The sequence below is a fragment of the Tasmannia lanceolata genome, unplaced genomic scaffold (assembly GCF_043159265.1).
Source record: "Tasmannia lanceolata isolate RefF3 unplaced genomic scaffold, GAP_Taslan_0.1 ptg000008l, whole genome shotgun sequence".
NCBI classification, from domain to species: domain Eukaryota; kingdom Viridiplantae; phylum Streptophyta; class Magnoliopsida; order Canellales; family Winteraceae; genus Tasmannia; species Tasmannia lanceolata.
In genome coordinates, this window is record NW_027518685.1 from 3,980,946 (window position 1) to 4,005,277 (window position 24,332).

The window sequence follows — 24,332 nt, forward strand, 5'->3', positions numbered from 1 at the left end:
AGGCTCGCAACGATGTCATGACATCTACTACACGTTGGCAGCCACACACAATTGATATGGGAAATGATATCAGCACAACCATGTTTTAATAATTACACTAACTTAAGTTGTCTTTTCTTTAAATGATAACAGACAAGATTGGTTAGTGCAATTATTAAAACATGGTTGTGCCGATATCATTTCTTTCATAAAAGAATTTTCAAATTGCCATCGTGACGATCAGTGTTATTCATCACAAAGAACATGATTCATCCTAGGCATGGGTCTAATTAGGGGTGGCAACGGTTCTTTTCAAGTCAAACCAATGAAAAGGGGCGCATTTATCATTACCCAGATCGAACTGGTAGTCTTTTTTTCCAATAAAGCAAAGTAGAGTACTTCTGTTGCAAAACCCCCTTAATTGTAATTAGTATAGTCGACCAAACTGGTCGACAAAGTGTTTTGCAACAAAGAAACTCTAGCCCTAACCATCTTTCACATTCTTTATAAAACCGGATCTTCACGAGAATCCTCTAAAAAGCAATTTGTTCTAAAGGAGGCCAAAGTGTTAGAGATGAAAACACAACACCTTTGCCCACCTGACCCATTCATGGTTTCTTTCTTCGTATAAGGACCTGTAGATCCAAGGCTGTTTACAAGTGACTTCTATTCTGATGTCATCCTCCAAGCCACGGTAATGAAATACGTGGAACCTTGCTAAGGTATGTAGTTGTAGCTGATCAATTTTCTCTAGATAAGTTAGACATGTAGCTCTTAGTGTCTGGTCATTGGTTTACAACTGGGAGGGATGGTGCATTTCGTCTAAGGCCTCTCTTTTGATGAAAGTAGAGGGTCCATGGAAATAGAAAGGCTTGAGTTTTACCTTTGATATTACAATATATTGCTGATACATCTTCGTTGTTTTCAGAAACAGGAAGTGTTGCAAAGAGACAAGGCCAAACCCAAGGCTGAGGAATCTGTAATATCCACACACAAAGCTCTCGGCCTCATAAATGAGGTGATTCCCAGTCTAAGTGGGCAGAAAAGGTTAAATGGTTTCTCAGATCTAACTGACATTGCAGCCTAGAGGGAGAGAGAGGAAAAGATGACCTCAGAAATCAAATAGAGTCAAGCAAGAAATCAAAGAATAAAAAGGCAAGTACAAGCAAGCCACCGCCATAGTAGTCGACGAACAAGGCTCGTATTTAGATACTCCACCTGAAGAGGCTTGTGGATGCCGTTTGTTGGGGAAGAAAAGGATCAGCTGTCTACAACGAAACAAAAGGGTGATGCGCTTGAGCACGGTAGGAGCGGTCTCAATTGATTCCAAGAGTAGTGAAGAAACTAATGGTGAATGACATCAATGAAACCTTTTCAAATATGAATCCTTAGTCAAATATAATCCCCATATGGTCATTCTATTTCAGAGTAGAAAATTTCAATCTACTGTATTTCTCTCTTTTTGAAAAACCCTGTTTGTTTTGAATTATGAGAACCGATTGTGAGTTCAAAACTGATCGTGTAACATATTTAATTATAAATAGACCATCCTACAGTTGTTCACAATCTTCTTTTCTGTGGGTTAGTTTCTCTTACGAACATAATCAATGGGATTGAGAGAGAATCTTGTAGACATTTACCTTATTTATGTCACCATATAGATATTCATGCCAATAATTAATTCAGACATTTTCACAGAAATCTTGTTGAATGATCAAAACAATGAATCTATTGTGCCTTGGAATGCATGGGATATACGTCAAAATCCACCTCCACTATATATATGCCTTGAAAGGTATGTTTGGCGACCATGAAACTCCTTTCTACTGGGAAAATAAAAACTGGAAATGATAAATGAGCCCCATTTCATCACATGGGACACCCAACTGCAATGTACGTGGCAATCAAATCTGTTAAATTCTTCTTACGTGAAGTACATCAGCCCCTCTGCAGTCATTGATACACTGCTGCTGGGTGTCCCAAGTGATGAAAAGGGGCGCATCTATCATTTCCCTAAGAACATTCCAACCATAAAGCTCTTTTCTACTAAAACTATTTTGTGCGCGCACGCGTGTGGTGGGTGCGTGGGTGTAAGTCCAATGGTTCCCACCTTGGTATTCCCATCTTATTTTGATGATTCCAATACAAAAGTGATTTAAGATCACTAATGTGTTTGATTGTCTAAGTTGTAGATCATAATTGCTTAAAGACAAGATTGCTTGGATTGAGGCCAAGAAGCACTCATTGGACCACATTATGAATGCCAAAGACATCGGAGATCCAAGACGAATGAAGACTTGAAGAATCGCATTGAAGATCGAAGTCGTTCTAGATTATATAAGATCCAATCTTAGCTTAGATTTTAAGAGGCATAAATAATGTAATCTAACACACCCCTAAAATGTTTAAGAGCTTGTCCTTGTGGTGTTCCAATATCTTGGAACCCTCATAGCAATCCCATCTTAGTGTAAAGTTGGAAGTCCAAGAAACAGAATTGAAAATCTGCTGCTGATAAGCTTCTCGGAACTCCGAGAGAATTCTCGGAGCTCCGAGAAATGGTCCAGTAGAAATTTTCCAACTTCTGTGTGTATTCCTGGAACTCCGAGAGTTTCTCAACTCCGAGAACACTATAACGGTAAGAAAAATAGCCGTTGGTAATTTTCGCTGGAATTACCACTATGCCCTTGAACGGTCATATTTGGATTTTTCTATAAATATAGGCATTCCAAACTTTCCAATCATCAATCCTAACATTATAAAAACTCTACTTGAATATCTCAAGAGTGAATGAAAGTTTGTTTATGCCTCTCATCCTCTAAGATTAGGATTTGGATCATTAGGCTCAATTTCTACATCTTCTACAAAGTGTGTAAACCCTTGTAAGGAATTTTTTGTTCTTTCTTTCTTATTCAAGAACTTGTATTGGGTGAGTATTCGGAGAAGCAGAGCCCACTCTCCGTGGTGAAGATTGCCACCAAGGTTAAAGGCGATCGGAATTGTAATCGGCATTGATCTTCGCCGAAGTTAAGAAGATCACATAGTGAAGCCATCAACGAGTTTGGTTGGTGGAGTGGAGTAGGCCTCGCGTTTGGAGGACCGAACCACTTTAAATCTCGGGTGCACTCTCTCTTATCTTATTGCTTCACATTTGCATTTGCACCTTTAGATTTAACCTGTGTGCTTGAATTTCATCTTGATCTCTTAATCTTCAAAATTGGGTTTGAGTTTTCAAAAGGTTAAAACTTATTAGCAACCTAATTTTTTATCTCATCATTAGTTGCCAATTCGGGACCACAATTGGAATTCAGTGGGGTTTTGTGTGTGTGTGTGGGGGGGGGGGGGGGGTGTTGGCGTGGGCTTAACAACCAGTTATTTAGACCATATGCTATTTACAGTCAGTTTCTTTGCCAAGAACTTGACGGTGGACGGAAGGTTCTACCAGATGAAAAGTCAAAATCAATGTTAAAGATCGTCCACCGCAACTATTCATGGATTAAGATTGTTAAATCCTAACCATCGAATATGACTTGAAAATGGACTATATTGATGAAAAGAATTGTTATTTATTCCAAATATCTATGTGAAGAACAATAATTAGAATCATGATCCTAATGCGTTTGTAAACAAGAGGTGATGAGGTGGTCTATTGGGAATTTGAAAAAAAGAGGTGGTGCTTTAAGAATATGCAAAATAATAGGTTGGCATTTGTAAAAAACCCAAAAATAAAATAACAAAAATTTACATTAAGGGTATGAATGATCAAATTTGAATAGGATCCAACTATATCTAGGTCACCATATGTTCGGACCCATTATCAGTCAAATCCTATTTAGAGGGTCCTTCGGATCCTACTTTTACTGTTTAGGTCACAATCTATTTCGAATTGGATTGCCGTAAGTCCTACTTATGTGTTTTTTTATTTTTGATGGGTAATCTGGGGTTAGGCATGACCCCTACCAGATATATTAGATAAGAGAAAAGATACAACAGTAGCATGAGAGCAAACCCCCCAACACTTTTTAAAGGTTTCAGGCTTCGTAATGAGAACGTTGTATTGTCGCATAGAGGAGTTAACTTCACTATTCTTACGACCCCCCCGGCCCCCCCCACCTCTATCACCATAGAAACTCCAACTTTATTGGTGGCGCACTTGTGAAAATTAGTCTTGAAGAGGTCGGAGACAAAGCTAAACTTCTCAACTAACTTACACTCTCAAAATAGCGGGTACAAAGATAGGGTTAGTGGCCTTCTTGAAGAATCGTTAGGGCACTTTGTGAATAATAAGGGGTGAAATTGGGTTCTGCTATTTATTATTTTCAAAGCAGCTAGGCATTCAATCGAGGTTATTTGAGCTAGCAACCGATTGAGAAGTCCATGCTATACACTGTTGTTATCAAATACACAAGAAGTAATTCTCCTTCCTATTAGTTGACTAAGGAATGACACATGAACGCAGATATATCCAAAGCCCTGTTCGTTTGGGATTATTACAACCGATTGCCACCCCAATTGAGCTTGAGGCTCAACCCCATCAACAAGCCTAATTGGGTGGGTGGCTCCAGTGGTTTATCATTTTGCAAAAATTTTTTACATGATGGCGAGGCCAATAAGAGATTGGCTGTATATAATTAGGGTTTAGGGTTAGTGGATGGAAGAAACTCGAGAGTTAAGAGAATCATCAAAACGAAAAAAGTGAGAAAATGAAATGTTGTTTGTAGTTTGGTCATGATTCATTTCAAGTAGGACTGTTCATCGGAGTGCTCTAGGTCATACATAAGCTGTTAATTAGGGTTTAGGGTTAGTGGATTGAAGAAACTCGAGAGTTAAGAGAACAATCAGAATGGAAAGCAAGAAAATGAAATGTTGTTTGTAGTTTTTTTTTTATATGAAAGGTTGTTTGTAGTTTAAAATAAGTTCTAAAATATCACCAAAAGGGATTTGATAGGGACCATCGCAGAAGGCATTTCGTAGATGTGCTGTTGCATATGAGAGCAGCATAAAGGCTCATATTTCGTCTTATTCACTCAATTCACATGAGGTGGCTGCTCTCACATGAAAAAGCCCATTGCGAAATGCCTTCTCCCTACCAAAATACCCCTCATGAATAACCATAATCCAAAGAAAAATGCAGAGGAATGATAGAATGAGGGGCGTCCTTACAAAAATCAGCTCCAAGCCCGCCCTATTGGTGGATTTTTGCAAAGTCAACATGTTTTCCACTTTTTAGGCCAATTTTACTTTTTTCTTGCAAAAATCCACCAATAACGGCGCCCTTGGAGCTGATTTTTGCAAGGGCGCCCTTCATTATATCATTCCTCAAACATGAAAGGTAATTTCGTATATTTATACCCTCCATTCGGGTCTAAGATGCTTCGTCGGATTTTTTGGCCAAGTCTGGGTCACACTTCAAACAATTTTGAACCTTATGATATAGACCCAATGGATTCGGTTCGGATCCACCCTAATGTGCACAAAATCCTGTCCATTACGTTCGGATCCTTTAGATCCATTGGACTAGGTCTCCTAAGCCAAACCCTACTACCCACCTACAAATACCGAGGCCCAAAACTTAAACCGTTCTCTTCATGTATCAAAGTCAAACACGATTCGATTTTCCCCAAACGGGAGAACACAGCAAAAATTCTACGGTGAGTTTGGCCGGAAAATCTCAGTCTCCGGTGAAAGGTTGGAGATGTGTTCTCCGGAAAACTCTAACTGGCTCTTCGATTACGGGCTTATCGACGGGAGCTCCGTTCCCGGCGGCGACTTTCAGGCACCGGCGCCCGGTCTTTTCTGGCCTTCTCAGGGTTTGGACGTTTCTAATGATGTTAGGTGCGGCTATGCTTTTTAATGTTGCTATGATATTCGGATCGCATGAAAAATCTAGGGTTTCTTTTTCTAGGGTTTCTCTTAATATTTGATTCTCTGTTTTTTCAATATCTTTTGTCTAGTTTTATTTGATTTCTGTTTGGAATAACAAAAGAATGTCTGAAATTCATACACTTTTTGCTGTTTTTTTTCAATTTTACACTGTATTAACTGATGTTTATAAATCTATATATTTGTATGATTGTAATCATGTTCGCAAAGACTTTGTTTTTTTTTCCTGCATGTCTTCAATCTGCTATCAGTTTCTATACAATTTATAGCTTTTAGAAGATCTACTCACTGTTGTGTTTGGAACTCACACCCCCCCCTATTTGTTTGGATTTCTGGATTTGGAAGTCAATTGAACAATCTGTGGTTTTTTTCTTTTTCTTGCTTTTCTTAACATTGCTTTGTTTGTTTGAGCTTTGTTCAATACATTATATTCGTCAATTTCTTACTGTATACCTAATGCCAACAACATGCCCTATGTATGATATTTTAGAGAAAGTGAAAAAACACATACAATGGTTGCTGCACAATTTGAAGCAATGCCCACACACGGGCATACACATAGATATAAACATGCATTACACAAAGATAGACTCTTGACAACGTGTACGGAAATCAACAACCGGATCTATCTCACATGAAATATACTTTCTCCAAAGAAATCAACATAACCCTAAAAAAATAATCATTGGGATTTCTAGTCCACTCAGCATTTGAGGAAGTTATACTACTTTTCTTTATCTCTTCACAGCTCCAAATCATTTAGCACGATTCTTTTTATGTACTGAAGTTTCCCTGCACGTAATTCTTTGAAAAAACTAGCTAACATGCTATTGCCCGATGCTCAAGCATTTGAAGCAAAATTTCGATTGTCTTTTTTTTTGTTAAAACAATAATGATTATATTAAGTTATGAAGTACTGAAATGTACACAAATAAGTTTCCCCTGATGCATCATCCGTTAACAAGCTATACACTAAAGTTAGGAGATTGTGAAACCAAACAGTACTCTGGTTAGAACTTATCACAACTGAAGCTAGGATATCTGCTGTCGCATTGCTTCCCTGCACACATTAGTAGCTACCATCAGGAACACCGGCTGAGAAACAAATAGCAATCCTGAAACAGAGCCTCTGTCACCCATGTTGTGTTGCTGTTGCTGTGGATTGGACGTATGACATTGGCCAAGTTTCCCTCAATCTGCACAGGTTGGATATGAAGTTCATCAATTAGTCTAAGTCTCTTGTGAATTGCTGCCCACCCAGCAAAGTGGTTAGTCTTTTGGTGTAAGTAGATGCTATAGACTGCAATAAACTGGCCATCGCTGTCCCTAATGATGCCTCCTCTAGTTTTCCCTGGGACCTCCTTTGGCTCACATCTTTAGTTTGACAAACCCAACAATGAAGGGTTCCGTTTTATGAGAATACATCAAGGGGTGGATTTTTGGAGGTTCGTTTGCTGTTTCTTTCCACATATTTGCAATGGTTTTACCTTTTTTTTTTAATACTCTAATGCCTACCAATTTACTTCATTATTTTGTGTTATTGAATGTTTCTGTTCAGAAAGTAAATTGCTATTCTGGTATAAGCATTTGGAAACTGAGGGATAAGGATCTACTTAACCATATGCATCTTGAAAGATGCCACCAGGCTCACTGACAACCTGGGATTCTAAAGGAAATGGTTTTCTTGCCGATAATTAGGGACAGTCAAGTGAAGCATGTTGTCTACTATAGCTGTTACAGTGAGACATGCCATTTTAATTGATGATGAATTTCGTTTTTCTTTCTAAGATAAGTTTGTTGACAGGGCATGCGTCATAAGATTTTGGAGCTACTTGTGTTTTCCATATTATTTTGAATGGTAACATGGGTTTTCTATCTTTGAGAAAGAATTCTTGGTAATTGTTAGAAGTAGGCCTGCATGTGTACCCAAGAAGCGTATTTGGCACTTAGTATATGTGCATTAGAAGGGAAGGTTGATAGATTGCACCTATACACTATATCTTTCCTGTTCTCTTTTATCTTTTCTAACCTTTCTTTTTCAACTATCATATTATCATAACTTCGATCCATTGATTAGTGTACTTTTCTATTTCTCTTCCTCTTCTTCAAAATTTCCCTTTTTATTTTCATAGGTGAATCCAATCGTCGTGGACTGATTCATGTTTTTTTTAGGTTTTCTTATTTTTTTGCCATGAAGGCTTCCATGGATTGCGTGTCCTGTGGGTGGTAAGTCTCTCTTTATGAGAGTATATGGTTGAAAACGTGCGTGTGGGTGCACATGGAATTGTAGTGCACGATGCTGCTGGTTTCGGCATTTTGTGATCGCGGAACTTTTTTTTTGAATGGTGTCACGAAACAGTTTTTTAGATCACAAATCTGTTTTTGCATTAACAAATTAAGTTTCATCAGAAAGTGTTGTCCTTCTTTCTTAATGTGGCTGTGTTTTGCTTTGGAATGTACAAATGTGGAATATATTGTGTGTGAATGTTTGTGAAAGTGCTGTGTAGACTTGGTGCAAGTCTACGCAGGAATCGTTGCTTCAACTGATGAATCTCAGGTTTCGATACTGAACGTGTCTGATGCTTGTGGCCTTCAAACGATTCTAGTAAACAGTATGGTACAAATTGTTTGCTTCGGGCCCATTCTGTAAAAATATTTCTAGGTGCTTTGGACAAAATAATTTTTTTGATAGATACTCCTTTTCTAGCAGATGTTAAAATGAAGTACGTAGAGTGGATTTAGGAGATCATGACATGACTATTGGAGAGCATGGGCCGCACAATCAGTGGTAATGTGATGTTTGTGGATACAACCAAACAGATTTTTGGTGGCTGTTCATGAGATGTATCTATCGATCACAATATATCTCGAATCAATCAACTGTATGAGTATGTTCCTATTCAACTTTGCTTGTGTTTTCCCTGCCAATCTATCGGATCTATTTCTAAGTTGGTCTCTGATCCCTAGGAAGAAAAAAGGGAAGATTCTATGGAATTTATCTTTTCTAGCAACTGTCTGGGTAATATGGAAAGAGCGGAATGCTGGAGTTTTTAAAAGGCTTCTCAAACGGATCCCTTTTCCTTTATTGGAAAGTGGTTGCTTTGGTGGTCTATTGGGCTAAAACCCTCCCTAGCTTCAGATTTGTATCTGCGTATGATCTTTGGAAAGGTTGGATGGAGGTGTGCTGCAGTGGGGAGAAACAGACAAAGTATGTTCGGGGGTGGGAGCCTCCACCTCTGGGTTTATGGAAACTCAACTTTGATGGATCCAGTACGGGGAATCCCCGCCCAGTGGGAGTCGGGGGAGTACTAAGAAATGATGTAGGGGAGGTGATTTGTGCCTTTGCCGATCCAATTGGTGTTACGGATTCCAGTGAAGCTGAGGTTCGGGTGGTGCACGAAGGTTTTGAATTGCTTGATAAAAATTGCCTTGATAAAATGATTGTTGAAGGGGATTCTTTGAATGTAATCTGATGGCTTAAAATCTCCGTCCTTGTCCTTGGAGATTTGCTAGGTACTTTGATGAAATTCAAGATTGGGTGGGGGCCTCAAGAATTGTATTTCAGTATGTGTGGCGTTCCGCGAATGAGGTGGCGGATAGACTCGCTAGAAAAGGGGTAGAGAAGGAAGAATTGGAGCTTTATGAGTTTCTACCTCCTTGATCCTTTGTTTCTTTCTACTTCCTCTCGTGCTGTATTTTATTTTTCCGATGATCTTCTTCATTGACCATCTCAGTCTTCTTTAATGAATTCATTTTAAGTATTCAAAAAAAAAAGTGTCAGTGATTCCTATAACACTCTTAAAGGCATCTGGTAAGAGCAGTCTCTATCAACTTCTCACTAAGGATATTGAGATACAAAAGAAGCAACGAGATGAGTTTTAGGTGGAGAAGTTTTTCTTGGGACCAAATCCTATTTTCAATCCATTTGGAGTTAGATTCTAGTCAGCGGACATGTTACCTTCTCTCAACAATGCAATTTCACGACTACAGAGAGCTACTCTTTCGTGACCAACATCTTCCGCATCTACGATTCATGAGAGCTCTACTTTAGTATCTAATGTTGAGAGAAGGGAATCTGCTAGATGACATGGAGATTTCTCTAGTGGTAGAGGTACTGGCGGTGGTTGAGGTAGTGGATGTAGCTATGGTGAGAATTGTGGATCTAGTGACTATTGAAAATGCATCCATTGTGGCCTCACCAACCATTCAGCTGACAATTACTCAGATAATTGGGGGAAACAACCATGAGGAAATCAGGTTATTTATGCGAGACCAACAAAAATTTATGCGAGTGATGGGATTGAAAATTAAAAGCATATGCCTTCAGGTACTCGACCAGTAACATATGGTGGAGTGGATCTGGACTAGTATCCCATCAGCAATTTAATTCCTTATTGCAATGATTTTAGCAAATTTCTATCGGCTATTCCACATCCACGGTATATTAGCTCACTCAGCTACTAATGCATGTCTTGTTTCGCAACAACTCTCTCCTTGGGTTGTTTACTTATGTTCTTCTGAGCATATGGATGGTACGTATGTCAACTCTATTTTGTACCTGTGATACGTCTTGTTCCACTTCTACTATTGTGCTTGCTGATGCCTGATGGATCGTCCTGTACTGTTACTGGAAATGGAACTGTTCGTCCTAAATCCTCTCTTTTCCTTTCTTTTGTGTATTTGTACCACAATTTCCATTTTGTCTTATTTTTATTAGTAAACTAATACATTATCTTTAGTGTTAAGTAACTTTCCATCCATCATACTTTTTGTTCTAGGACTTTGAGATGAAGAGGATGATTGGTGGTGGATGTGAGTTGGATGATGTATACTATTTGGATGTTGATCCTCGGTCTGGTGCTACTGCTCTCAACTCTAGCATTTCTGCAACTCAATGGCATTGTCGTCTGAGTCATCCATCGCTAGAGAGGTTAAAGTTGTTAGTTCCTTCATTAAAGTTTGTGTCTTATCTTGACTATAAGTTTTGTCAATTAGGCAAACATCATAGAGTGATGTTCCTTCTAGAATTGTGAGTCGTAAGCCCCCTTTTGTTGTTGTTGTAGTCATCCACTGTAATAGTTGGGATCCTACGAGACACATAATTTTATTGGGTTATTGATACTTTGTTTCATTTATTGATGGTTATTCTAGAATGACGTGACTGTACCTATTAAAAGATCGTTCAAAGCTTCTATCTATTTTAAAATGATTTCTTAAGGAAATAGAAGTCCAGTGTGGGTCATGCATTCATATTTTGAGATCTGATAATGCTCAAGAATATCTGAAAACTGCTTTGCAAGACTATTGCGCCTTAAATGTCATGTTTCATTAGACATGTTGTGCAAATACTCCACAACAAAATAGAGTAGCTGAGTACAAGAACATATATATGTTGAGGCTGCCCGAGCCTTGATGATTAATATTGATGTTGCAAAACAATCTTGGGGGGATGCTGATCTCTTGCTTGTTAACTTATCAGGCGAATGCAATCATGTTTCTTGAAAATCAGATTCTCATTCCATTTTATTTCCTAACCTGCAATTCTTTAAGCTGTCTTCTCGATTCTTATGTTGTTGTGTGCTTTGTTCATAATTCGGGTCCATGTCATAATAAGTTGTCACCTTGGGCAAAAAAATGTGTCCTTTTGGGATATTCTCGTACTCAAAAGGGGTGCCAATGTTTTCATCATAGTTTCCATCTGTATTATGCTTGTGTTGATGTCGCATTCTTTGAGAATACATCTTATTTTTTCTACAGATGGGCAATCTTTGGTTGTGCATTTACTTTCGTGTGAGGGAGGGAGATTCTTTGGAGGGAGATTCTTTGGAATCTCATTCTCTTTGCTATCATGTGGGGGGTTTGGAAGGAAAGAAATATCCATGCCTTAGAGGATCGTTGTTGTACTCTTCAGTAATTGGCTTGGAACATTAGAGTTTGAGTCGCGAATTGGGAGATGACCCCAAAAAGATTTTCTGGGTTATTCAATCGGCTGCATCCTTAGGAGTTGGAAGATCGTTATGATGGGCAGAATTCCCATGATGAAGAAATTTCGTAGTTGGCAGTCCTCCCTCAACCAATGTTTTGAAGCTCAACATTGATGGTTGCTCCCTTGGCGTAACGTTAGGAGGTCGGCTAATAGCGAGGCGTACATGCTAGCTCAGGATAGGGTGGTTAGGGAGGGCGTAGAGGTCTTTGATTTCCTCCCTCCCTGTGGGGTGGTTTGTATATGTGTTTATTCTTTATTCCCTCTCTCCCCCTCTTCGGTTCAGCTCGGTCGTGGGCCGGTTCTGTTTTTTCTCTCTTTTTAATATAATTTCTGATCATTCAAAAAAAAAAAAAACATGATGTCATGAGCTAATTATAGTTGTAGAGGGCTGTGGAAGTTGGCTAAATTCATTGATTGTATTAGAGACATGTATAGGGGAATTAATATTCCTATTGCTCAGTGCTAAGGAGTTGGCTGATCGTTTTGTCAAATCGAGAGCCACTAGATCTTCTTTGCCTTTTGAGCATTAGTTGCTCGTTGATGTTCCCTTGTGATATCTCTCTCTCTCTCTCTCTCCAACAAAGTTTTCATTATCTTCACTAAAAAACAATTGGTGTCCTTTTGTTTGTTCAAGACTTCTGATAGGAGGCTTCCCATCATTGGTTTGGGATCTGCAAAAGGCTTTGGGTTTTTATTGACGAAGACTTTATTCTAGAATTTGGACTTTTATTGTCTCTTCTTACCGTGGGGCCCACCCATACTTACGATTTAAGCCGTTCAAGGTCCCTACTCATTAGCACGATGTAAACAGTTCGTGGTTCCTATTGTGATAAGCTACTGCCCAAAAATTTTCTTGAAAGATGAACCTAGCCCATTGATGTTATTGTAATAAAAATAGACAGCTATGAGAATTTCAAATTTCACATCGTAAAACTACTGGTAATTGAGACGTATTTGATTTACATCTCGTTTTACTTCGTGTAATGGATCAACAGAAAAGCAAACCTTTACGATGAAAAAGTTTCCCATTTAAATGTTCTACTATATGACAGTTTTACTGCGATTTGAATGGAGCCTTACGGAAATTTTCTGAATTGCGTTCTTTTGTGTTGTTTTGAAGAGTGTGCAAACTGCGAACAATCATGTTGATTTTTTTTTCTTTTGCTAAATTTCCCATTTTTAACTTGAGGAAGCATTTCATATACACTAATTTGCTATTTTTTTCAAGTATTTTGATAGATTGCCTTGTCTTCTGCCAGTGTGGAAATTGGTGGCTCCATTGAGGATTCAGATGGTCTCATAAAGCTAGGATCCCGAAAACGGTATACCTCTGATATTCCTTTTATTGGACTTGTCTTGATTCAAGTACTTGAATAGTTAATTGTTAATTTCTCAAAAAAAAAAGTAGTTGAATAGCTAAATAGTAAGTCTGCTCCCATTTACTCTTTGGAGAAATTATATGATGAAAGGGCATACGAGCATCTAACTGTGGTACGATGGAAGTACCACCCTTGATATTTGATCCAACAGCAGCTTCTCAAAAAGTGAGCTGCTGTTAGATCAAATATCAAGGATGGGATGATGAGTACGTGTTTGGATGCCCTTTCATCATATAATTTCTCTCCTCTTGGATATAATTTTTGGTGATTGGAATTTTGGTGAGGCCTCAGTTGTTGTCTTTTATTGACAAGGACCTTGTTTCCCAGCTTGAATTTATTGGAATATCAACTATCAGTTCATTTGAATGTATTACTTTGAGGGTTTAGGATGTTGGAAGGCATTTGTTTTCTTTACTCATTTATATTTGGCGATTTATGTTACAGTGTACAGTCTGAATCTTGTGGTGGATCTGCCTCCAAAGCATGTAGAGAGAAAAAACGAAGGGATATGCTAAATGACAGGCACACATATTCTCTCTTTGATTAGTTTTTTTTTTATTGTGAGGTTACTTTTGACTCATTTTGGTCTGATCATAAGGTTCTTGGAGTTAGCTTCCATCATGGAGCCAGAAAAGCCACCCAAAATGGACAAAGCTGCTATCTTGAGTGATGCTGTCCGCATGGTGACTCAGTTGCGAAGTGAAGCACAAAAAATGAAGGAATCAAATGAGAATCTCCAAGAGAAGGTGAAAGAATTAAAGGTGGGTGCATGTTACTCTTACCTTTATTTCGTGAAAGTCCGTAGTTTGTTTCGTGGATGAATTTCCAATGTAAACTTCTTATCTAATCTCTGGCCATGTTTAGCATTGCTGTCTACGGTTATGTTCAGCATTGTTTTGTAGCTTCTGGATGAAGTAAAAAGTAGCAGTCTGGTGTTTGACTCGGCCATGACCAAAACCAACACTTTGTGATACATATGGGTTTCATCTGCAATTTTGGGATTCTTTCATTGGAAAAAATTAAAAAATAGTATGGTAGTAGGGGGAAAATATAAAATATTAAAGAAATTCGAAAAAAAAACATTTAATATGTTTCGGTGATATTTTAATGATTATACGATCGTCAATAAAAATAGGAGACACTAATAAAAAAAATGCTAATATGCGACTAATCTACCATTAATTACATCATAGATCTGTAGATCTTGTGCTACCTATTTTTTTCTTTCTTTCTTTTTTTTTTGTCTTTGTTGATATGTTTTTGTGCTTGTGGATGTATTTACATATAATAGCATTACAATGGAACTACAAATTTTATATCAAACACAGCTCATCATAAATTGGGGCTGGGGTTGACGACCTCAGTTAAATCCGTCGACCACGACTCTAATCCTTATTTCTGCTAGTTTAGATAATAACTGAGTCTTTCAAATAGTGTTCCAACTTAAATCCATTGAACAAAACTCCAATCCTTTTTTGTCAGCTTAGTCACCATCTGAGTCTTTGAAATATAGTGTCCAAAGTAGTTCTGGGCTTTAAATGGAGAAGATCGGGTGAGAGTGATATCTATTCTCACAGTTATTCCAAGCTTATCTGGGTTTCACATTCGCCTATACTGGTTTCTGTTGGCCTAAGCTGTTTTATATCAGCTGATTATAAATTATGTTGGCTTACTGATGACAAGCCTCCTAAAGGTCAAAATTCCATGTCTTTGGTTGGCCTTATTTTGAAGCTATTCAACCAAAGACAAATCTGATCCTCCATTACTCTCCAATGTAGTAAGCGTTGGTTCCAATTTCCGCTTCTATGTTTATGATTAGTTTATTTAAAAGCCAACATGGGCTCTTGAAGTGGAATGAATTTGATAATTTCCTTTCAACCACCTATGATTACCTTCTATCTACCATTTCGCAGACCGAGAAGAATGAGCTTCGCGATGAGAAGCAGAGGCTGAAGGCAGAGAAAGAGCAGCTGGAGCAGCAAGTCAAAGCCATGAGCGTGCAACCGAGCTTTGTACCTCACCCTTCTGCATTTGCAGCCCAAGGGCAAGTGCCAGTCAACAAGGCGATGCCCTTCATTGGCTATCCGGGAGTTGCCATGTGGCAATTCTTGCCGCCTACTTTTGTTGATACCTCAGAGGACCATGTCCGCCATCCCCCAGTTGCTTAAGCTGTAAACATCAATGGCAGATCTGCAACTCTGCATCTTTGTTTGTGGCAGGCACATGCTTTTATCATTCTTGACTAAGCTAGTCGTTAGCCAGAAAAACTGAATTAGGATGATGGATGTTTTGAATGTTGGGACTGCTCTAGCATTGGTTCTCGACTACCTGTAAATTTGAATAAGTAATTTAATTTTACATTTTCCTCATGGGAGCTGATATTTGCACTCCATTATTCAATAACCACACACACATTGATGTGAGTTTTGTGACTTGGTGAATGATGTCGTTTGAAATGAAGTTAGGAAATCCATACTACCTTCCCACTGCCACCAGGAAGAGGAAAGTTGGGAAATCTCTACTAACCTCCCACTTCCGAGAGCTGGACTAAAACCATTGACCTGCCAGAAACCTTCACATTAGAGTAACTCCCCCTGTTAGAAAGAAATGGGAAACCCATTTTCTGTGAAGTCAGCTTGGAAATCTGTGGAGCTTAGCAATGTATCTACAAAGAATTTGAAGATTTTCAGAAGGAATCATAGTTTTTCCTCAGTTTCTCTTTCTGTTTGTTTTGTTGTGCTGCATTTTGCAAGGCGGTGTATTTTGCTTGCTATTTATTCGTTTTAAGAAAATAAACATTTAACAAAAAGGGATGTAAATTCGTTTTAAGAAAATAAATATTTAACAAAAATGGGACAATACGCCGCAATGCAGCATGCTGTTATATCAAATAGGGAGTACAGATATGAGATATGTTTGTATTATGTGTAAGGCTGTAAATTCGTTCATTAATAAAATCTGTTACCTCTCCCTGGCCCAAAAAAAAATAAAAAATCTGCCACTTTTCAAAACAGAAAACCAGTGCGAATATCTGTATCCTTTTCTTAGTTATGTTGTTTCTATTCTCTTTACGGTTGTTAACTTACCAACTTCTCCAAAAGCTTAAGCTTATGGAGAAAGGTGTTATTTATCTTTTGTACTCTTAACACTCCCTCGCACGGTGTGACCTACTTGGCAAACACGTGGCACATGTGGTCCCACTTTAGGCCAACAACGGTAAAGATGTGTGTGGCAGTTCGAAACCTGGTACATGACCAGTACGCCTAACAAACGCTGTCGAAGCAGAGATCCGCTCTTCATAGAGGTATCACCTTCTTTCTCAATCAAATGGAGGGATATGACTCTCAACACTTCCTAGACACAGGAGAGGGCAGTAAAGACTAGGACAGCTCATAAACAAGATTAGACAGATGTGCAAATATAAGATGTCATTTTTTTTTCTCATTTTAGAAGTACAAACAATTGGCGGATCCTCACGCCAGATCCGGCTTGTATATGGGGTCATCTTTATCCAGAAGTGCACTTGTAATCTTTCTTTTTATAAATGAGGAATTCTAGACTGAAGGGAGCCCTTGCAAAAAAGAGATGAAAGGGTTCTATTATCGGTTGCACATCACCATCATGCATTAACAACGCCTGATGGTAATGTGTAGCCAATAATAAAACCCATGATAGTGATGTGTAGCCAATAATTGAACCCTTTCACCTCTTTTTTGCAAGGGGCTCCCTTCAGTTTAGACTTCCTCTTTATTATTATATTTAGGGAAATGATTTCAACACAAACATGTTTTCATACATGATGCTCATGTTTCTTGTCTTTTATATTTAAAGAGTTGTAAAAGGTTACCGTCCCCAAAAAGCACTTAGGTGACAATTAAATGCTAAAAGACAAGATACATGAATGCATGTATCAAAACATAGTTGTGCTGAAATCATTTCCCTAAATTTATCCTCCTAAATAACCTGATACATGACCACGACCCTTCATCTTCACACCTATCTCTCAGTTGGATCTGATGGTCATGGAAAAAAGTAGAAAATAAAGTCTTTTCGATGGCCGTAAAAACTGTTAGATTCATGAGGAGTGGCTCCTGTTGCAGGTTCAAGGCTTATGTCAGTGTCGGGGTTATTTTACCGAGATTTTGGTCATTTGATGAATATTTATACAGCCTCACAAGAAAATTAATGTCACAGGAATGTTCATTACAATAACATATGAAAGAATAAAAATTCATTTGCCCATTAAAAGTCTTGCTGGTAAGGTAGGCCTAATCTTCATGAAAATATAACTCTGATACCGATAGAAAGGAACACATAAAGTAAACAAACAAATACAGCTGCAGAACAAATGGGTCATAAGAATGTATAAAAAACTGGGCCTCCATCTTCCTCAACTTCTTCTTCCAATCTTTAAATGACCAAAAGTATCATAATCCCAAATCCGAAACCCAATGCCATTTTCACCTGCAAATCACCTCCACTAGCAGAGGAAGGAGATGGTGGTGTGGCAGAACCTGCTGGCGAAAGGGAGCTTGAAGGAGATGTCGTCGGTGCTCCAGAAGGCGATTTTGAAGGAGAGATTTTAGAGGAAGGTGATTTTGAATGAGATTTTGAGGGAGCTTTGGATTGGGGAACAATGGATGGAGTAGAGGATGGTGGCGCTGAAGAAGTGACAGTGTCAACTTCGAGCTTCATTCCAGCTTGGCAATGTCCAGGGATTCCACAGATGAAGTATCTCTTGCCAGGAGAGGAGAGAGGGATGTTTGTGTTCCCACCAGTGTGGCTCTGCAGGGGATTGCTGGCTGTGCATGAATCGTAGGCAGCCTTTGTTACCTCGAGCACGTTATGCTGCACTGCTGAATACTGGAAAACTGCAAAAACAAGCATGCATAACTGTATCAGTTCATTGTCTAAAATTTCTGCCGCTCATTTGATTTGGAATGAGTTGACATTGGCATTTTAAAATGTGGAGGAAGGCCAATTCGTAACCAGAGCAAATCCTTATTGACCCGGCCCGACTTAATCAAGTACTCAGTTGATGCGGATGAGAACTCAGTTAAAGGAAACCCTAGTTGACATTATCATAACTCGGAGAGTTAAAGGAGATTTTATTGACATTTTAGAGCAAAAAATGGACCCCGACAAGAGCATGGTCAAGGTAAAAAGGAGTCAACTCGGGACACGGGTGAGTTTTGAAACTATGATTGACATTCTTAACTCAGTGATGATTTTGTGAAGGTGACCATTGCTCATTTTGTAGGCAATCCTGGCAAATGAAATAAAAAAGAAAAGAGTGAACATAACCAAGGGTGATGTGCTAGATGGTACTTACTTAAACTGTCTCCTACAGAGAATTTCTGGGATGATGCCCATGTCTGCAAGTTGGTGGTCAGATCCCATGCGCCATTCGGAGCTCCAACTATGATATTTGCCCCCGTCGCTAAGTTGGCCAGCACTGCCAGAATAGCCAAGCCTACAAATGTTGTCAAGGTCGCCATTTTTACTTGGAAAATGAACAGAAACAGATTCAAGTCCAAATGAATGAGATTACAACAGAGAAGTGTTAGAAAGAAAGATGAATGGGTTTGATGTATGGATGAGGACTATTTATAAGAAGAAGAGAGCCTGCTAGCAATGTGGTTTGAGCTGGTTTGAATGACTTAGATGAAATATTTATATGAAAGTTTTGTAACAGAAGAGTTGATCAACTCCACCATTTTTAGTTTTTATGAAGTTCCCGGTTTTGGTTTTTTCTTCTCTGCTAGCCAATATAGCATCTTAATTTATGCGAGGTTCCGTGACTCTTTCTAGGCTGAGTGATTGACCGGGTGTATATAATAACTTTATGAAGGTTTTATACCCCAACTTCTGCTTAAAGAGAAATGGTCTCGAGTCTCGACCGTGTAAACTATCTGACACCGCCTAAAGGAAAAATAACACGAAAAGAATAAAAATAAGAGTAAAATATGGAAAAAGGAAAAATTGTTGTACTTGTGTCAAAAGAATTCAATGCCACTTACTGCCACAACACTGACAGGGGGTGTTCCTGTGATAAAATAAAAAGGGGCGGATATATCACTGCGGACATGGTTTGGTTTGGTTCGGTTTTAGGGTATACCAAGAACCGAACCATATATAATCGGTTCCTTGAAATTGGAATAAGAACAAAACCATATATGTTGGAACCGAACCGAACCAGAACCATATATAATCGGTTCGGTTCGGTTCCGGGTTTACCCAACCTTCACCAAATGTAGATATTTTGCCTAATCGTACACTAACATGCACAAATTTGAGATAATCAGGCACAAATTTGGGCAATGCAAAAATTATATATGAACTACAAATAGGCACAAATTTGGGGGGTGAATTAAAATTTTAAAGGCATAGCAACACGTTAAAGAGGGGTGAATTAAAAGGGGGTGGGGTGATTTTATCAAATGAGGAGGCATTGGGTTTTAAGGTGAGGGTCGGTTCTCGGTTCGGTTTTCGGTTCCGGGATCCCAAACCCAGAACTGAACCGAATTTCCACCGGTTCCAGGATATCAGAACCGGAACCGAACCATATAGATATGGAACCGAACCAAACCAAACCATATGTGCCGGAATCGGTTCGGTTCCTCGGTTCGAACCGAAACCATGTCCACCCCTAATCACTTCCCCAATAAAATTGTCAACTTCCAAAAAAAATATAAGGGAGTGCCTAGGGAACTTTGCAAAAGAACTTTTGCAGCCTTTCTTCTTCATGAGAGAAGTGCCTCTCATATGAATTAATTGAATAAGACAAATTCAACTGTGAGATGGCTTTTTAGAAATCGGCCAAATCATAGCACTTCTATGAACTGGTCATGTTTTTTGTCCTGCTTAATCAGGCCGCCACTAAGTCAAACCCAATGTAACAATATGGTTCGATGTTTGACATTCGAACCATATAATTCTCTGAAGACCCGATGGTTCATTTATATACATACATAAATAAATAAGTAGTTAAACACACCCTAAAAATGCAATCTCCATGCCCTTAATTCGGAAATTCAACTCTTTGGTCATTGATACACTGACACGGGGTGTTACTGGTGATAAAAAGGGGTGGATATATCATCTCCCTTTTATTGATGCTATGAAAATTACAACGGGGAGGTCCCAACTTGCATTACATAGTATCAAGTAAGAAAGGTCAACGGCATACCCCTCGGCCCAGAGAACAAAACAACATCTACTGTCCTGAAACCACTAAACAAAGAAAGTTCTTTCTTGCATTCCACTTTGCTATTTCACTGTGTCCTTCCTTTTCAAGATCATCTTCAACCATGTTCAGTGACAAACCATTACCATATGTTAACCTTTCCTATGCATAACTCACTCCAGATTCCCGAAAAAATAAAAAACTATATACTTCCTGTACCATCCCCTACATATTAATCATCGCTGAATATTCCGAATCAACAACCTACCTATAGGCTAACTTAAAGAGACTTCCTTGCAATCTTTTTACTTTATCCATCCATCAAAAACTAATTACAATTCCCCCCCCAAAAAAACCGTCTATCAAAAACTTTAAGAAACCATACACCGAAACGTCAATTAACTCTTAGTCAGAACTTTTACGCACACTGTCTCAACTCCCTCATTAGGATCTCAATCTGTAATTCCAATTCCATTTCTTTGGAAAAGAAGACTGAGGCGTACTGCGGGAAAGGAACCTCTTCCACTTGATCCAACCGGATGGCTATCAGTTCCTTTATCTTTTGAATGCAAATGATTTGCTTGGCCTCCCAGTCTAGCCGTAGCAATCTGTTTTCATACTCTAGACGGCCTCTGAAATAAGGGAGCTTGTAAACTGGAGTACAAATATCCTTGACATTATAAGGTCCTGTTATAGGATAAAGTTCTTCCACGTTGATCCTGTAGTCCTCCTGGAATTCCTTCCAGTATCTTTTGATGGTTCCTTTTATCAATTCTGCTAAGGTGCGAGCTTCCACCGAGGCTTTTGCTACTCCCCAATCTTATATAAAAATGGTTTTGAAATAAATATCATTATTTGCATATAATGATAATAATAATCTTAGAAACAATATAGTTAATTACTTCAAAAGAAGCTTAATATCCCATTTACAAACTAAGAATAAATTAAAATAAATTTATTTACAAATAAACACAAATTTTGCTGGATTCAAATAGAACTCCTACCCCCTCGCCCTTTCACTCTGTTTCTCTGTCTAAACGCTTCACTAAGCAGGACCTCACTGTAATAAGGAATTTTCTAGGCAATTTTGTGGAAAGTCATTTCGCGGGACTAGGATAGAATAGCCACAGTGCTGTTTGGCGTAGCAGTGGTTGGTGTTCATCTTGCTTTAGTTCCGATCAGCACCAATCTGTCCATGATCTCAGGCTTGATGTTGCTGGCAATGTAGCGCTAGCTAGCTAGCTCTTCTTTCTTACGATAAACATGAAAGAGTAGCTATTTGGAATGAAAAGTTGAGAAACTAAGGGGCTGTTCGGATACGCGGATTTTAGAATCCGGGATTTCTTCAAAATTGTAGCTAAGAGACACGAGAAGAAGTGGACCAGCAGTCGTTTTTGACTCATTTTTTACTTCTCGCCTTTCTTTCCGACGGCAAGAGAGTAGCAGATCCTCCCATATTTCCAAGTTTTAGAAATCTCAGGATGCAGGAGAGATTTTTAAAACCGGAATTTCTCACTTAAAATCCAAGAAACGTAGTCAGGACAGCATACAGCAGCTTGAACATGAACCCCCTTTTACTCTGTTTTCAAACTAAAAACCTGGATTCTAAAATCCGCGTATCCAAACAGCTACTAAGATTCATCTTGTGTGTTGGCAAGATGTTTGTGGGGAATTTATAGCTCGATTGAAAATCAGGTTGGGGTATCGGGCAACCCGACCTGAATTGTAACCCGACCATTTTCTACTTAGTTTTTTTATTTTTTTCAAATTTTAGTAATATTTACAGTTTTAGACTTTTAATAGTTAAGACTTTCGGGGAATGCCACTTGCACTCTCGGTAGTGTTCATTCTACATTTATGCACCTAATTTCTAACTTTCTATATTGGATCCATTGGTGTCTTAAGTAAAAACTAGTGCATCACTATATCATTGACCCTTCATTTCTAACTTTCTATTTTGGATCTATTAGTGTCTTAATTAGATGAGTTATATGACATTCATGCATATTTTCTGAGGAGAAATCCAGGCAGCAGAATTACAAGTGGGGTCAACATATTTAGTTGGTCTAAACACGATTCAATATGGAAGTCGGGTCGGGTCGGGTTGGGTAGGGTCAGGTTGAGGAAATTGTTCCTTGGGTTGGGTCGGGTTGAACCCCACCGGGTTGGCCTCAACCCAACCCAACCCGTCCCAAGTTACACCCCTAATGCTAGGGAGGTCTGGTGTCTCATTCTTGCAAAGTTTAGGATGTCTTGGATGCTTCTTAGACGTATGATAGGGTTCTTGGAAAACTGGTTCTTAGTCCCATGTCCCTTGAAGGGAAGGAATCTTTGTAGAGTGGCGATGCTAGCCACCATTTGGATCCTTTGGAAGGAGAGGAACACCATGCTTTTCAAAAATCACTCTAAAGGCCCCTCTTCACTTCTTCTAAGATCATTTCCTTGAGTATATGTTGTGTGATGGTGCTCCCTTCTTCCATATTCTATTCTACTTTTGTTCGTGACATTTGCTGGAACGAGAATTGCTTTGGATCGGATAAGGAGGAGATAATATCTCCTAGATGGATGCCGCCTGAGCATAGTTGGTTCAAGTTAATTTTTGATAGGTCTAGCCTAGGTAATCCCAGTCCGGAAGGGATCAAAGGTTTACTTAACATGAAGAGGGACTATATGGGCTTTTTCGGGGCCCATCGAGTTCAAGGACTCTAATGAGACCAAGGTGAGATCTGCTCTTCAGGGCATTAGGTTTTCTGAAGATAGTGTTTTGGACAGGCTAATATTAGAGGGAGATTCCTTAAACGTTATTAGATGGTTTGATGGTAGCAGGCCTTATCCGTGGAGATTCACAGAGTTGATTAATGATATTAGAGACTGTGCAGATGGTCATTCGGTCGTTTGCAGCACATCCGTCAATCGGCCAATAGTGAGGCAGATTGGCTTGCCAGAGCCGGGGTTCTCCGGAGAGTTAAACCCCTCTCCCCGAGGTTATTTGATATCCTATCTTTGTTTTTTATTTCTCCTTTGTACATTTGTTTTTTTCTTTTTCCTTGGTACATCTGATCCTCTCTTATCTAATATAAAGACATATGTGCTAGTTCAGAACCTTATACATGACCAATAGGCCTAACGAATGATGTCGAAGCGGAGGTCACCACTCTTCAAAGGTATTAGCATCATTCTCAATCAAATGGATGGACATTTAGAGATTGAATGTGACTCCTCTTAATACTTTCTCATGGGCAAAAGACTTAAGAGACTGCAGTGAAACCCAGGTCATTTCATAGACGAGGTTTGAAAGATGTTCAAAGATAAGCCTTTCTCTGTGTCTCTCATTCTTAGAAGAGCCAACGAATTGGCAGATCGTCCCTCCAAATTGGGAGTACTTAGAGATTCCTTGTTTATTAATGCAGTTATCCTAAAAAAACGTGACAGATGACCATAATCCCTCACGTTCAGAGCTCTAGCTAAATTGGAGTTATGCGAAAAAAATAAAAAACAAGGGCATGTTTCGCTACCCTGTATTTTTTTTTTCAGTATTTGCTTACCCAATGGTGAGGGATGTTGGGAGAGGGATAGATACTAGAGTTACAGAGTGAGGAGAGGGCAAGAAAAGACTAAAAAATCAGGAAACAAAAAACTCTATTCAAAATAGGATCGACTTTTTCCTTATTTTTTGCCACTTCTCAGTTCTCACCCTCATCTCAGTCGTGCCCTCTCAAATCTCTATTCTTCTCCCACCCGGCCTACCCCTCTCTCACCACTTGGAGACACTACTCTATCATGAAAAAAAGGTTCCCGGCTGCCAGACATGGCTTAAGTCTTTTCGACTGGCTTAAAAGCTGTTTAGATTCTTGGGGAGTGGCTGCTTATGTTGAAGGTTCCAATATGTACAATCAAGGGCTCTGTTAGTGTCTGGGTAAAT

At 39.0% G+C, this 24,332-nt stretch overlaps 2 protein-coding genes across 4 annotated transcripts; one reads left to right on the forward strand and one right to left on the reverse strand.

Annotated features, from left to right (window-relative positions):
* Positions 1-5,553: 5,553 nt before the first annotated feature.
* Positions 5,554-15,593, forward strand: LOC143883994 (transcription factor ILR3-like). Of its 3 annotated transcripts, none has more exons than XM_077387338.1 (6): positions 5,703-5,811; positions 10,638-10,789; positions 13,105-13,167; positions 13,669-13,746; positions 13,823-13,985; positions 15,138-15,593. In XM_077387338.1, the coding sequence occupies exons 2-6, from the start codon at positions 10,647-10,649 to the stop codon at positions 15,390-15,392; spliced, it is 702 nt and encodes a 233-aa protein (XP_077243453.1). In that variant the 5' UTR covers positions 5,703-5,811; positions 10,638-10,646; the 3' UTR covers positions 15,393-15,593. The 3 variants fall into 3 exon arrangements, with proteins under 3 accessions (XP_077243454.1, XP_077243453.1, XP_077243452.1); XM_077387337.1 differs by lacking the exon at positions 5,703-5,811 and adding an exon at positions 10,444-10,500; XM_077387339.1 differs by lacking the exon at positions 10,638-10,789 and having other exon boundaries at positions 5,554-5,811.
* Positions 15,594-17,440: 1,847 nt separating this feature from the next.
* On the reverse strand, positions 17,441-18,991 carry LOC143882573 (uclacyanin 1-like). The gene is made up of 2 exons (XM_077386045.1): positions 18,557-18,991; positions 17,441-18,095 (listed from the first exon to the last, which is right to left on the reverse strand). Exons 1-2 carry the CDS (start codon positions 18,720-18,722, stop codon positions 17,635-17,637), a joined length of 627 nt encoding a protein of 208 aa, XP_077242160.1. The 5' UTR covers positions 18,723-18,991; the 3' UTR covers positions 17,441-17,634.
* Positions 18,992-24,332: the final 5,341 nt, after the last annotated feature.

What these genes read in the sequence shown, in the direction of transcription:
- LOC143882573 (XM_077386045.1), bottom strand. Translation starts at nt 18,722, where the DNA reads ATGGCGACCTTGACAACATTTGTAGGCTTGGCTATTCTGGCAGTGCTG. An exon ending in CTCTGTAGGAGACAGTTTAA is followed by an intron (nt 18,096 to 18,556) that starts GTAAGTACCATC and finishes TTGTTTTTGCAG; the next exon opens with TTTTCCAGTATTCAGCAGTG.
- LOC143883994 (XM_077387337.1), top strand. Translation starts at nt 10,459, where the DNA reads ATGCCTGATGGATCGTCCTGTACTGTTACTGGAAATGGAACT. An exon ending in AAGCTAGGATCCCGAAAACG is followed by an intron (nt 13,168 to 13,668) that starts GTATACCTCTGA and finishes TTTATGTTACAG; the next exon opens with TGTACAGTCTGAATCTTGTG. An exon ending in AGAAGGTGAAAGAATTAAAG is followed by an intron (nt 13,986 to 15,137) that starts GTGGGTGCATGT and finishes ACCATTTCGCAG; the next exon opens with ACCGAGAAGAATGAGCTTCG.